Genomic DNA, 15,899 nt, shown 5'->3' with positions numbered 1-15,899 from the left:
TTTGAATATCTTGTTTAATTACCTTATATTGGGTAAACGGATTTACATACAAAACCACGTTAGTTTCTCTGCACAAAAACTAATGCATTTTCAGAGTTTGTTGTTTTTTCATTCAACATCAAATCATCAGTATAAACAAAACAATGGTTCTGTCAGATATACCTTAATAAAGTCGCAAACAGGTTCTGGTAGTTCGTGTGGCCGGCCGAATACTTCCCCGTTCCAGTAGAAGCTCCCCTTCATAACAAGTGGTGGGGTGGGGGGAGGTGTGAGGGCTAGGGGGTAAATAATAAAAAACACTGACCTGTTGCTGCCCCGCTGCTGTCTCTGGGTTCTTCTGCTCCAGTCCCTTCACACTCCTAGACGCCAATCGAGATGATGCTCTCACACTGGCAATACAGCATGAGAGCAGCGCCGTGATTGGCCTGAGCAGGCATGTTTAATGGTTGCTTTGGTCCTAGTGCCTCTACTCCACCCGGATGTACAACACAGCTCGGGTGGACAGAGATCAAAGTGCGGATGACTGTTTGGCCATCCATAGGCAGCCGGCTAAACTGTCATGCGCACTTACAGTGTGCACTACTCCCTCCCTTGCTCTCGTCATGGCCCTTCCCCGCTCAGACTTGGCTGGCTTTAGCAGAAAGAAAAATAAAATGATAATAAAATGGTTTAAGGATCATTTTATTTTTCACTTTTTCCTCAGGTGCCTGGGTCTCAGCAATGGGGGCCACCGTTGCCACCTTCTTGGATTTCTGAAATCAAGGCACAAAACCAAAAACAGCAAACCAGATTTAGAATCCATAAGATAGATATTAACAGGGTTATTAAAAAATCTGCAATTACTCAATAAAGTGTTCCATGTGCAGGGCTTAAAAAGTTCTCGTCCAAGGAAGGATGCACACTAGAAATACAGAAAAGAGTTACAAGTAAATAAGTAAATAGCATTTTTATAAAGCACGCATATTCGAGGCGTCCTAGCGTTAAGCGTTACTTAAGTGAAAATACCTATATATTAGGAGTGACTAGACGTCAGCCAGGTTTTTAACAATTTTCTAAAGAAGGTTCTGTTAGATTGGGATCTCAGGATGAGAGGCAAAGAATTCCACAGCCTACAACCCAAAAAAGAAAAACGTCTCCCTCCACATAATTCATTTTCTTTTTATGGGGAACTGCCATTAATTTGGCTTTGCCAGATCTTAAATTATGTTTAGTCATGTGCCAGAAAAAGGACTTCCGAAAATATGCTCCCCTATACAAGGCCTTCTGAACAAGACCGAGGGCCTTAAATGTGATCCGTTTGGTCACCATCAACCAATAAAGGTCATGAATGTCTTTGGAAATGGGATAACATTTTGGGATGCTCAGGTGCAAATGGATATCTGCGTTCTGAAGTGACTGAATCCTCAGCTGCAATCTTTTCTGGATGCCCAGATATAGTGCATTGCAGTAGTCTGTCCTAGCTAGGGCTAATGCAACAATGACCAACGTCCGCATAACCACAGGAAGGAAAAGAAACACCTTCCTCAACACCCTGAGCAGATGAAAACAAGATAATGTAACCTAATTTATTTCATCAGAAAAACCCGTTCTGAAAAACGGTGTTCGGGATGTGGTTCATCAAACCACACCCGAGATTTTTCACTGGAAGGCCACCAAGACATGTTCCAGGAAGAGTTGTTGGAACCAAAGAGGACAACTTTTTTTCAGGATTCAATTTAAGACAATTTTCTTGCATCCAGGTGATAATATTAGGCAGGCAATCTTAAAATTTACTAGCAACAGTGTCCACATCCAAGGAGATGGACACAACAATTTGTGTGTCATCTGCGTATGACACTATGGCAAAAACAATAAGATCTAATACGTTTTGCCAACGGAGTAATGTAGATGCTGAAGAGTGTAGGTGATAGTGAGGAGCGCTGAAGCTCCCCACATGGTAAAGTAAAGGGATCTGAAACAAAAACCATGAAAGCCAAGCTATGTTCTCTGTCTGAGAGAAAGGACGGCAAGGGCTGCACTTCTAATCCCGATCCCCTCTAGTCAGGTGATTAACTGTGAATGATTCACTGTATCAAATGCAGCAGAGATGTCAAGAAGAATCAGCGCAGCCCTTCTGCCTGAGTCCACCTGCCTTCAAAACTCCTCAGTAGCGACCAACAATGCAGACTGAGATGGCCTAAACTCATGTTGTCAGGGATCCAGGATGTTATGAGTATTGAGGAGAGCCATGAGCCCTGCATTTAGTGCCTTCTCCAGTATTTTAGCTGATAAGGGAAGATATAGGTATGTCATTTTTAGTATCACAGGTATCCAGTTTTCAGTAGTGGGTAAATTGACACCTGTTTCCCTTCCACTGGAAAGTAACCTGGAAAGTAACCTAATATCAGAATGCTTTCAAGCAATATGTAAAGTGTCTAGACACGGTTCTGGAAAACCATATGAAAGAAAAGGTGGACATGGACCCAACAGAGACCCTGATTCAGTGGTCTCCAAGAGACCCATTGTTCTATCTTTAGTTTAAGGGGTGAAATGATCCAAGGTTGTCTGACTTAATCCAGCAACATCTCTGAATTCTTGAGAAAGGGAAAAGGAGACAGATGTCATATCTGGGCTAATCCCTTTAGATATGGAGAAGAATTCTTCATAGACCCCAGACACTTTTGCCTCAAAATACTCCGCAAACTTGTCTTTCTTTCTTCTTTTCTTCTTTCTTTCTTTCCTTCTCTTTTTTTCTCTTTCTTTTTCTCTTTCTCTTGCCTTTCTGTCTTTTATCCCTTCTTTCATTCTCTCTCTTTCCTGCTGTCTTTCATTCTTTTCCCATCTCTATCTCTTTCCTTTGTTCTTCCTTCTCTCTTTCTTAGCTTACCTTCACCTTCTTTCTTTCTTACTTTCTTTCTTTCTTTCTTTCTTTCTTTCTTTATTTCTTTCTTTCTTTCTTTCTTTCTTTCTTGTTTCAATATTTATTTCTCTCTTTCAATCTCCCCTTCCTTCTCTGTTTCTTTCTTTCTTTCTTTCCTTCCTTCTCTTTCTTTTCCTTTCCTTCTCTCCATATATTTCTCTTTTCTCATCTTCTCTTTCTTTCCTTATCTATTTTTCGTTCATTCTTTTTTCTTTTTCTTTCATGTTTCCTTCTTTCTTGCCTTCCTTCTTTCTTACCTTCCTTTGTTATTGCCTTCCATTGTTCTTGCATTTATTCCTTTGTTCTTTTTTTCTTTCTTTCTTTCTTTCTTTCTTTCTTTCTTTCTTTCTTTCTTTCTTTCTTTCTTTCTTTCTTTAGAATAATTGACTTTGTAAGCAGTTCCCTCCAGTGCCAGGGAGTATTATGTATGGTGTGTTTGTTTGAGGCCAAAAAACGTGTTTGCTTGTAGCAATTGATTTGTTTTCGGATTGATGAGGGTCCAGCTTATTCCCAAACAATAACCTACTGCAAAAACAATGGTAAAACAAAAGATTGGCCATAAGGCTGGCGCCCGACGCCAAACCTATTGACTTTCCGAATGCTTGTTATATTCTCTTCCTGAGAAGAAACATTTTCTAAAGTGAATTAAAGGATCAACTGAAATGCTCTAGCAGCCAATAACGTGATCTTAAGGGAGAATGCCTGCATGTCAAAGCTTAGAATCAACAACTATTCATGCAAAGTACACATTTTTCTGAAGTCACCCTGCCTCATCTTTGAAGAAAGACATGGTAGCATATGCAGTGATGGGAACTGCCAATAAGCTCAAACCTCACCTGGGCTCTTATAATCTGCAGATCTGCCATCTCAAACAATGCTTCTCTCTCTGGTATTCTACATTAAAGGACCATAGACGTCAGCTATCATGGAAACCTGAATTAAGCCTTTTTCCCAACATACAATAAACACACTTCATCAGGATAGCTTCCGCATTTTTCACAAAGACAGACCTTCAAAGATGGGCGGTGGTGTGACTATCAACTTCTAAAATCATCTCATGTGCAGCTACCTTGACACAAAACATTCACATGCTTTGAATGCCTGACCATCTCCCTACTCTCCACAAATAGCAGTATTTACCAAAATAAGACCTCAAAATACTAGTGCAAGTTCTGGTCATCGCCAACATTAAATCTAGTAACTCTAGACTCTAGACTCTAACATTAAATTGTGTATATTTGTTGATGACCATGTTTTACTCCCTAACTAATGTTGCTAAGTGTAATTCATGTTTGCTGTTTACATTCTACCACAAGAAGGATTGCATTGTTTTGCATATGTGTTATGTTTTCAATGCTACTTGGTGCAAGCATGAGGTGTTTTTTCTTTCTGCAGAATCCTGCTAAGAGCTTCTCACCAATATTCCTGTACCGTCTCTCTCAAAGTTCTATATGCCAACCAGGGGAAGCACACCCACCCATCTAGGAACACAAAAAGCTGCAGATCTCAGTTTTCCTGGCGGCGATTTACTTCCATACCTTAGCACCCCAGCTCACACTCATAAAACTTTGCCAACTCTGGACATATCACCCCTTAGATATGGGTATGACCAGACGTGGGGCCCAAGTTTACCATGCCACTAGAGTCAAGCTGTACTGGCTGATGAGGGGTGATACCCCGAAACCAGTCCTAGGATGCTTGGTTTCTGTCTGCCAAGGGCCTGGCCTGGCAATACGAGCTGGACTGTTTTCATGGGGAGCAGGGTCATGACTGATTTGCATATGACTGGATCCAAACTGGAATGGTGTGGTGAGCAAATAAACAATGGATTTTTACCCGGATCTCTGCACTAGGGGTGAATGTTTGACATTGTTCAGCATTCCATCAATCAATTGTTATTTTTCTCATGACTGCCAGCCACCTTCTTTGTATATTTTGGGGAAATTGGGCTAAGGTACCCAACAATTTGGCTCTACTATGGAAATTTAAACTAACTATTTTGCAGTTTTGTCTGTACAATTTAGTTAAAGTGGTCCTTGCCTACAAATATATATTTTTCATGAATAATACATAACTAATAAGACTTACATTTTCCTGAATTCCATTCACCGTTTTTATTCAACATCAAGTGTCTCATTACAACTGGCTTGTTACCTGCGGAGGAAATTTGCTCATAAATACTGATATTGCAGGGTGTAGTAGTCAGAGAGCTCAGTGTAACCACCTCCACACTGCGCTCCACTTCTTTGGAAATGGGATATTTCAGTTATTAAAAGTTTTACCCCGTTCTGAGCTGAAACTCAGAACATTGCAGTTTTTTTCCGCCTAAATATGTGTAGGAAAAGGGAAATTTACATTACTTATAATACCTATCTTGGCGCAGTTTTCTATTTGTGTGTGAATTATAATTGATGTAGCCTGTGAAAATGTGGTCCTTTGTGGTTAAAAGTTTTTGGGGATTTTTTGTAAAGTGCTTTTTCTTTTTCAGATTTTTTCAGAAATCTAATCTTGTTACATTACAATAGTTTTGGGGAATTTATCACAAGTTAAAGAAGTTAATATTATAAAAAATGAGAAGATAATGAGTTCTACTTTGATGGTTCCTCTATCACCACTGATAACAAGGCTGAAAAGTTTGTGTTGTTTTATAGGTTTAAACAATTGTGTATTTTCTGTCAGTATTGTCACATTCACTGGCATTTCTTGTAATATCTTATTTTTGTAACTATTTGTTTTAGCTGTGAAGAGTTACAAAATATAGACCTTGAACTGAATATAGAAAATTCTTCTTTCTACGACCAGTTTGCAATTGCACAGGTAGGCTGAGCTATAGTACTATATGGAAAATTGTAATCTGGAATCCTATTGCTTTTGTATCATCCCTATTAACTTGGTTATTCTTTAAAACAATTACAAGCACACGCATTTCTCACCATTATTGAAGGGGCCACAGGTCACAAACTAGGATAGCATGATTAATGTATTCATTTTGAAATACACATTTTTTGTCAAATTGCTCGAAAGCAGTCAGTTGGCAATTGTCATTTTAGATTGAAAGTGCAACTTTATCGAAACAATGGGTTCCAAGTAGTACTTTGCTTTAATTTCTGATAAATGTTTCGAACACCCCTCGTACCTGGTAAATGTCTACAACACAGTCCCCTAACTTTCTGGGCATTTAGGCCCAGATTTACATAAAACTGAACGCAACACAACAGCCAAAAATGCAGCGCTACGTAGCATGACAGAGTGGGAGAAGGAGAGCGCCATATCTACGGAAACATGATTCTCTCCTCCCCTCTCCCTAGGGCTAGTGCTGATTTCAGCTGCCGTGCACCAGACACACACCATAGCGCAATAAAGTGAGGATGGATGCCTGAGTGTACCATAGGTTTTGTACCGGAAGGGAACCGTTTCTGTACAAAATACTATACGTAAACACACTTTAAATCTTTTACAACTTTGTTTGTTTGCTGCACAGTGCAGCACACATGCAAAGTCGGAAAAGAAAGGGGTATATGAAATCAATTCTCCTCTTAATGTCTCCTTTTAAATGGCCTTAACGTTTGGTGCTAAACACTGTTTACTGTTGTCTGTAGATAGGGTTTTGTGTCAAAAGGAATTGGGGCAACCCCCTAACCTGGCAGCCCACCAGTGAAAACACCCAGTGCCCGCTACGGCCAGTCCGGCCCTGCCCATGCTACCACCAATTCCTTTTGACACAAAACCCTATCTACAGACAACAGTAAACAGTGTTATTTAGGGCTATGCCTAAATAAGGGCTTGATTTCTATGCCTATATAAGGGCAACGTGAATTGTACCTATATAAGGGCATGAATCGGGAAAATTCAATCGGAACCTAAAACGCCACACAACACCCCTGGGGTGAGGGGGTGCAGCCGAGCTGTTTAAGAGGGCCGGTTTTGCTGACCCCTGGTAACAAAAATGGCCCCCCAGGAGCCCAACACCACCCCGGGGGGGGGGGCATTTTTGTTACCAGGGGTCAGCAGTATCGGCCCTCTGTAACAAAATCAGCTGAAACCGGCCATCTTAAACAGCTCGGCTGCACCCCCTCACCCCAGGGGTGTTGTGTGGCGTTTCAGGTATGTATGTATGTATTCCACACGTATAAAGCGCGCTGCAACCCCTCGGGCATCCTGGCGCTAAGACGCAGTAATTGAATTAAATGATCCGCAATGCTGACTACCGGTTACCCTCTGGGGAACAGCCAGGTCTTAAGTTTCCTCCAAAACTACAGCAGTTCCTGTGTCTGCCTCAGTACCATAGGGAGGCTGTTCTGTAGGCGAGCAGCTGCTACTCCAAACGCTCTTCCACCCATAGTGGTTCGCTTGAACCTCGGGGTGATTGCCAGACTTCCAGCAGAGGATCGCAAGTTGTGTACAGGGACATACCAACCAAACCTACCCTGAAGTGGCTTTATCCCGGTACCGTGAAGTGCCTTGAAGGCAATACACAGCGACTTGAACAATATCCTTTGGCTCACCAGGAGCCAATGTAGCTCAGCCAATGCCTGGGATGTTGATGAGCCTCGAGGTCTCCTCAAGGACAATTTTGCTGCTGTCGCCTGGATACTTTGAAGCCTCGATATTAAGTACCTGGGGGACTCCAGCAATAAGGTATTACAGTAGTCCAGACGGCTAAGGGTGACACTCCTAACCACTGTCCCTCTAGCCTGCGGGGGTAGCAGTGGAAGAACCTTACGGAGTCCTCTGATGAGCATGAAGCAGTTCCTGACTACCTGATTAACATGCTATTCAAGGTTAAGTTTGTTGTTAAAACTGACGCCCAGATTATGCACCATGCTCACCGGTCCCATAGGACCATCTGTGGGGAAAGGCCAGAAATCGGAAGGTAGAACTGAGGGTACTCTGCCCGCCCCACAGTGCAGGATCCCTGTTTTGTCACTGTTAAACTGCAGGGCATTGTCTCCTAACCAGGAAGTGGACCTGAGGGCGAGTATTGCAGCAGCACCTTGCTGCTCAGCGCTAATTTTATCTTAAATTGCCCGTTTTGTATTTTATTTGTATTTCCTTTACTTTAACCCCTGGTTTTAACCACAGGGTCTCTGGCCACTCACCTGCACTCTAATCTTTGTTACCCACCGCTGCTTAGCGGGTCCGGTTCCGGGGAGGCTGAGCGCGGGGAGCGCCATCTTGGAGTGGGGAGGAACTGTGGCCGCCATCTTTGAGCGTCCTTGCGCTCGGGGACAGTGGGAGCTGCCTATTTAAGGCGGAGCACTTACTGGGACAGCCTGGCGAAGTGCACCTGAGGGCGAGTATTGCAGCAGCACCTTGCTGCTGGTCGCGCGCGCTGTCTCAGCGCTAATTTTATCTTAAATTGCCCGTTTTGTATTTTATTTGTATTTCCTTTACTTTATCCCCTGCTTTTAACCACAGGGTCTCTGGCCACTCACCTGCACTCTAATCTTTGTTACCCACGCTGCTTAGCGGGTCCGGTTCCGGGGAGGCTGAGCGCGGGGAGCGCCATCTTGGAGTGGGGAGGAACTGTGGCCACCATCTTTGAGCGTCCTTGCGCTCGGGGACAGTGGGAGCTGCCTATTTAAGGCGGAGCACTTACTGGGACAGCCTGGCAAAGTGGACCTGAGGGCGAGTATTGCAGCAGCACCTTGCTGCTGGTCGCGAGCGCTGTCTCAGTGCTAATTTTATCTTAAATACACCGTTTTGTATTTTATTTGTATTTCCTTTACTTTATCCCCTGGTTTTAACCACAGGGTCTCTGGCCACTCACCTGCACTCTAATCTTTGTTACCCACCGCTGCTTGGCGGGTCCGGTTCCGGGGAGGCTGAGCGCGGGGAGCGCCATCTTGGAGTGGGGAGGAACTGTGGCCGCCATCTTTGAGCGTCCTTGCGCTCGGGGACAGTGGGAGCTGCCTACTTAAAGGATTCCTCTGGGCGCGCAGCAGTAACGCGCAGCGGGAGTGCCTTCTCTGTGCCTGAGTCGTGCCAGAGTCCTGCCCGTCTGCACTCGTCAGCGTCTCGGAGGGCGGCGAGGTAGGCTCCTAGACTCGGTTTCATATTCTGGTCCTCAGCTTGGTAGCTGAGGCGTATAATCGGTTTTCATGCTTCGCTACTCCGCTAGTGATCTATTAGCACTCAGAGGCTCTTTATCCTCCTGCCATCATGTTTTTCCGGGTGGCCGCTCTCTCAGGAAGGGCTGCTCTGGCTGTGGCTGGAATTTGTCCGCTCGGGAAGATTTATCTCCTGTATCCACACCCTTATTTTACCCTTGTTACTTGCTTAACACCAGATCTCTTAGCAGGCATTCCACTGACATCTGGAACTTGCTATCCGATTCTAAAACCTTATGCTTGTTTCTCACAGAGACGTGGTTGAGTGAATGCTCTGGCCCTGACGTTGCCGCTGCTATCCCCCCGAACTACACCATCTATAGGAAGGATAGAGCTGTGGGCCGGGGCGGTGGAGTGGCAATAATTGCTGACAAGAGTTTTTCTTGTTCGACCTTTGCTGTGGATAACATCTTCGGTAGCGAAGCCTTAGGCTTCACTCTCAAGCTGTCTCCCCGTCAAACTTGCACAGGGATTATTATCTACAGAGCACCGGGCCCATTAGGTTCTTTCTTTGACGACCTGCAGGCCGCCCTTTCTGTGCCCTGTTTAAGATCGGAGCATTGTATCCTACTGGGAGACTTTAATCTCCATATGGATAACTCAGCAGACCCAGACACTAATAAACTTCTGGACATTGTTTTTCCGTTCGGGCTGCTTCCATATGTTGCCAGCCCAACTCATGTTAAAGGCCACACGATAGACCAGATCTTCTCCACCAGGACTTTCGAGGCTCCCCCACCGCTTCCAGTACTGTGGTCTGACCACCTCTTAATTAAATTTTGCATTTCAGCTGTAGCCACGCCCAGCATTTGAGGGGCGAGAGATACTAGAAGGGTGTCTCGACCCTTTCATCGAGTCACGGCGGAAATGCTATCTGTTGCTCTTGACCAACAACCTTGTCAGCTAACAGGCGACTTGGAACAAGACACTGAATTAATCCAGAAGTGGCTCACAATTAGATTAGCGGAGTTAGCCCCTGGTGAACCAGCCAATTATGTGGGTAAACACGGGTCGGCCCCCTGGTTTACTCCTCTCTTAGGTAGGATGCGTCAAGATTGCAAGAGGGCAGAAAGAGTCTGGAGGCGTATGTATGACCTAGAGGATAAATTCAAATACAGGGAGTTAATTCGCCTTTACCACAAGCATATTTTTGATGCCAAAAAAGCTTATCTGGAACGCAGAATTGACGCAGCAGAAAGTATGAGTAAGGAAATTTTTAGAATTGTACAGGAGTTTATCTCTCCTCCTTCGAGCACACCCACTCACTCTCATACTGAAGTCTGGATTAGCCAACTTAGTGAGTTTTTTATTAATAAAATTAAAATCATTCAAGATTCTTTTCCGGGTCCGGGCCTCAGTCCTGCGGTCTGTCATCTGACACCTATGTCACCATCTAGGAAGGAGAAAGGCCCTTTGCTTTCGGCTTTTCCCTCCATCTCTCTTGCAACCTCTCTTGAACTTTTATCGCGGCTTCATTCAGGTTCGCCGCACGATCCTTGCCCTGCCAAATGTTTGGGGAGAGTGGCGCCGGCAGTTAACATCTTGCTCAACCCTCTGCTCAATGCCTCCCTGACATCGGGAGAGGTCCCCACGGCCTGGAAGCATGCCCTGATCCTTCCGTTGTTGAAAAAACCAGCTCTAGATCCCCTTGTACATGCGAACTATCTCCCTCCTTCCCTCTCTGGCTAAGGTGATTGAGAAGCATGTGCACCTCTCTATTTCCAGCTTCATAGAGAGTAATAACATCTTGCACGACTCTCAGTTGGGTTTCCGTGCGAATTTCAGCACGGAAACTGCTCTGCTCGAGATTACCGATGCCATTCGAGAGACCTTGGACGGAGGGGGCAAAGCCATCTTGGTCATGCTGGATTTGTCGGCGGCTTTCGACACCATACCCCACGATGGTCTCCTTTTAAGACTCTGGGAGATCGGTCTCCGTGGGACGGTGTGGAAATGGTTTAAGTCATTTCGACCAACCGCCGGCAAGTGGTCTGGGCACCTCCGTTTTCTGCCGAAATGCCGCCGCTGGAGGTGGGGGTTCCCCAGGGGTCCATTCTAAGCCCCACCCTTTTTAATATCTATATGGCCCCTCTGGCGGCGGTGGCGGAATCTTTTGGTGCCCAGATCATATCCTATGCTGATGACACCCAGCTTCTTTTCTCATGTAACAAGGGTGAGGATTTTGACGGCGGTCGGATCCGGGAATGTCTGGAAGCCGTGTTTGACTGGTTTCAGAGGCATGGTTTGAAGTGCAACTCAGACAAGTCGGAGTTGCTCTTTTTTGGATGCCCACCTGACCCTGGTTGGAAGACATGGTGGCCTCGTGATATGTCTCCGCCCGATACCACCTCGCTAAAAGCTAAAAATCTGGGTATCTTGTGTGATGTCGACCTTTCCTTCAGACCCCAGATTATAGGGCTGACAGGGAAGTGTTTTGGCATCCTGAAAATGCTGCGGAAGTTTCTCCCTTTACTATCCCTTCAACACAAAAAGATTACTGTGCAGGCATTGATAGGTTCGCGTCTCGATTACGCGAACACCCTCGATTTGGGCCTTCCTAAATACTTGATGGCACGCTTGCAGGTCGTGCAGAACTCGGCTGCTAGAGCCATCTTTGGCCTACCACGAAGGGCCCGAGCATCGGAGCTTCTAGAGAAACTTAATTGGCTTCCGGTCGCCAAGAGAGTCACTTTTAAGATCTTGACTGTGACCTTTAAAGCGCTCCATCGGATGGGCCCAAGTTATCTTGAGAAGCGGATTGCCTTCTATGCCCCCAGAAGGACTCTTAGGTCCACTTTTGAGTCCAAGGCCGCGGTTCCTTCTATCAGGCGCTCTCGTACCGGAGGGCGCTCCTTCCGGTACATAGCACCTCGTTGCTGGAACGATCTCCCCTTTTCTTTCAGAACAGCTACTAACTTGCTAGTCTTTAGAAAGCAATTGAAGACTTGGCTGTTCTCCCAGTAACTTTGTGCCGGTCTGCTAAGGATGTTATGCTGTGTACTTTTCCTATTCTTCTCTTTGCCAAAGCGCCGGAACACTCCGTGGAGTAGCCGCGCGCTATAGAAGAGCGCTGTATAACATAACATAACATAACCATGACACCATTTCCCGCATACACTTGTAGAAGGTATTCTGGGAATCGGCCTGATCACTATCCAGGGACACCATTAATTGGGTGTCATCAGCATGGTTAACCACACTAATATTTTGGGCTTTGATGACATCCAAAAGCGGCCGCATGTACACATTGAATAGTATCGGGCTGATAGATGACCCCTGCGGTACCCCGTGCCTATTATTAGTAAAGTCTGACTGGAAGGGAGGTAGGGCAACAGCCTGCCGTCTATCTGCCAAGTAACACTGCAACCAGCTCAAAGCCGTATTTGTCACCCCCACCTCCTCCAGTCTCGACAGCAGTGTGACATGGTTAACCATGTCGAATGCGGCAGACAGATCTAACAAGATCAGAGTCACAGCATGTCCCTTGTCCGCACGCATCCGAAGATTGTCCAACACAGTAACCAGTGCTGTCTCGGTCCTGTGTCCTAGTCTGAACCCAAACTGTTCATCCCCCAGCTTATTATTGCCTTCCAGGAAAATCGAAAGTGCGCGGGTGACCAGGCGCTCCACTATTTTCACTGGATATGGCAGTAGGGAGATTGGCCTATAGTTCTTAAACATTTTGGATCTAGTGAAGGTTTCTTCAAGAGGGGTGAGACCACCATCATCTTCCAACGGGGGGGCACCACTCCACTGCTAAGTGATTGATTGCATAGCTGGTGAAGCAGTGGAAAGACCTCAGGATCAAGCTCTTTCCAGAGTTTCTGGGGAATTGTGTCCAGCGGTGAGCCAGAAGACACCCCCATCGCCACCTTAAAAAACTCTTCTTCCGACGGCAGTTCCCCGTGATCGAGGGTTATTTCCTGACTCCTTGATTCAGCCCTCATTTCCCTGATTTCATAATCTTTAGATGTTCTAAAGTCAGCATTTACGGTTGTGACCAGAGGGGTATCAGATTTGAGGCCTTCAATAATCCTATCTATCTTTTCCTGAAAGAACACTGTCCATCTGTTGCACAGTTCTTGTAAGGGCACGATCTTATTCCTTGTGCACTCAGGGTTGGTCAGCTCTCTCAGTATATTGAAGGCACATTTGGTGCTATTGGAGGACTTGAGAATAAGGTCTGCAAAATAGGCGACCTTAGTCCTGGTTATAGCTTTTTTGTACATGGCTAGAAGTTCCCTCCATCTGATTTTAGCCTCACTGGCGTACAAACGTCGCCATTGCCTTTCAGCGTGCTTACATTCCAGCTTAAGCATCCTCAATTCATTGGTATACCATGGGGCGGATGGTTTTCCCGCAGCCTAATAGTCTTCAGCGGAGCAAGCTGAGCAACCAATCGGGTTAAGTGATCACAAAAACCAGAACAGTTCTCAATGACTGACTTCCCAGGGTCAAAGAGAGACTCTAAGTTAAGTGCCCGGCCTGAATTGGTCTTCCTTAGGAAGGCCTTCCAGTCCCTTCCTATAAAATGCCTTTCCTCAATAGATGTGGGTCTGGTCCTTATGACATGGATAACTCTAAATTCGACCAAATAGTGGTCTGACCAGCCCACTGGTAGTTCCCTGTCCATAATTATTGAGTTTTCGCTGGCAAATATCAGATCCAACACATGCCCCTCTATATAGGTCGCATTTTGGACCCATTGTTGAAGGTGCAGGTTGGCACAAGTTTGAATGAGATTAGAGTAGGCGGTGTCCAACCTCCCGTTGGGCCATAGATTAAAATCGCCCAGTATCAGCAGTCTATGATGGGTAAGGGCCATGTTACTAGCCACATCGACAAACTGCTGCTGCTGTTGCGCAGTAACATTACCTGCGGGTCTGTAACAGACCATACCAGTCAGAATGTGCCCAGACGGGTCTTTCATGGAGAACCCTAAAATCTCTATGTGAGCAACTACATCAATATCAAGCGGGGTGATGTCCCAGAAGGCCCTAAAAATTACCCCAGTCCCACCCAGTTCTGATTGATATTTCCAGATTCATGCCCTTATATAGGTACAATTCACGTTGCCCTTATATAGGCATTGAAATCAACCCCTTATTTAGGCATAGCCCATGCAGTCCAAATACAGGCATGGCTACTTTCATCCGTTCACCAAACGTCACAACGATTTCTTGGAAAACCAGCTTAAGCCGTTAGGGAGTTCCCCTTGCTTGAATATTGATTTCTCCAAGAACTTAGTTAGTTTTACAATGAACATCTATTCCTTATGGGTTCATTCATGACGTTCCTATGCCCAACTTCACGTCAAACATGGCATTCCTAAACACCTTCAAGGTATAAATATACCTTCACTTACTATAGGAAAGTACGGTGGTTCGGAGCAGTTCGACGACGTACTTGCCCGACGCAGCTCGCTACAGCAAGTGGCGAAGGAAGCCGGCTCTCCAGTTGACGCACTGATCAGGAAGCTGCCTTCCTCTGCTGAGAAATCCTGCTCCAGTGTTTCTGACTCCCCTTGCGGGGTGTTGGGAAATCGAGTCCCGAGAAAGAGATACAAGACTGCTTTCATTCTAACAAGGTATGGAGCTGATAAGAACCTAGAGAAACCTGTGGTAGATTCTTGGCAAAAACTAAACCTATGCGAAAGACCATACTTACCTCTTCCCTCGTACTAGACCTAGGTTAGGTACATTGGGGAAGCGTATTTTATAAGCACCAGTTGAGTATTTTAGCCTGTGTATTTGTGTATGTATTTTTATGTGGCTTAGAACCATACAATGCTTTTACAGTATTATTTTATAGTACTATTCTCGCTGTACACATTATACTTTGCATTCTGTCTAACGATCGTAGCAGTTCACCTCTCTTGCATGAGAAAGAAGACTGTTCAATAAACCTTTTATTGAAAACACCCATCTCTCTATTTCTCTGCAACTCGGTAGAAACGAAGCATGCACGATTGACTGAGTGAAATACTTATCCATTGTTTCCACGACTCTGAGAGATATATTCTTATTCTTGGGAACCAAAGTTGTCATGTTTATGCGGTTGTCAGAAACTAATCCCTTCTTGTGAATTTGAGAAAGTTTCTAGTGACCTCTGAGCTAGCTGACACTCACTATTACGTTTAGTATATTCGATAGAGACCTAGTGACTTAAGTCCTAAGTCAAATCTATAGGATATATTATATTATTATTCCAATGCGCAGAGCCTATTGGGAATATAGGAACCACACTACAGGGGGGGGGCCGGCTGAGCAGTTTGCCAGGGACGGTTTCAGTTCCCAGTCCAGCCCTGAGCATGGGAACGCCCATGTACCACCCACGTAATGCCCCCTTGGCACTAAGTAACTGCTTTGCGTTACTTTCAGGGTACTTTCCAGCACAAAACAGGTTTTGCACTGGAAAGTAAATTTTAAAAAAGCATTTAGAGCTGCTTAGCGTTACTTTTGTGATTCTAGCCCAGTGTGAAATGTTAGCAAATCTACTCCTAGGGCTCAACTAAATGGTTTATCTATTTGGCAATGTTTTTAACTACAGTACAAGTGCAGGGTTTTACATGTAGATTATACTGTCTAAAAACAGTAAAATCAAACTTACGATCATGCCAGAATTTGTACTTGGGACAGAATAACAATAGATGCAACATGCTCATGTTTATGCAAGTATAGACACAGGGCAAATGTCTCTTTCCAAACCATGAGACAGTAGAGACATGTAATGTTAAAATGCATAGTCGGAATCTTATGTTCAGTGTAAGAACGTAGTTTATTGTTTGAGGAGAGTGGAAGCCACACTCAAGCTATAATCCTTGTCAGGGGAGCCACAAAAGTCACTAAATTAACCTATACTTAAACCTCTCGTAGTTTAGCACAAAAGCA

General features: G+C 44.9%; 1 protein-coding gene across 1 annotated transcript in view; it reads left to right on the top strand.

Moving 5' to 3' along the window:
- Positions 1–15,899, top strand: part of TMEM179 (transmembrane protein 179) — a 165,599-nt gene that overhangs the window by 89,211 nt on the left and 60,489 nt on the right. Inside the window, exon 3 of the mRNA XM_078660273.1 lies at positions 5,638–5,716. Coding sequence (XP_078516399.1) covers positions 5,638–5,716 — 79 coding nt within the window. The remainder of the gene's footprint in view (positions 1–5,637; positions 5,717–15,899) is intronic.

This window comes from Lissotriton helveticus, chromosome 9 (genome assembly GCF_964261635.1).
Source record: "Lissotriton helveticus chromosome 9, aLisHel1.1, whole genome shotgun sequence".
Classification (NCBI taxonomy): Eukaryota; Metazoa; Chordata; class Amphibia; order Caudata; family Salamandridae; genus Lissotriton; species Lissotriton helveticus.
The sequence above is the reverse complement of the archived record's forward strand: the minus strand, read 5'-3'. Positions and strand labels throughout refer to the sequence as shown.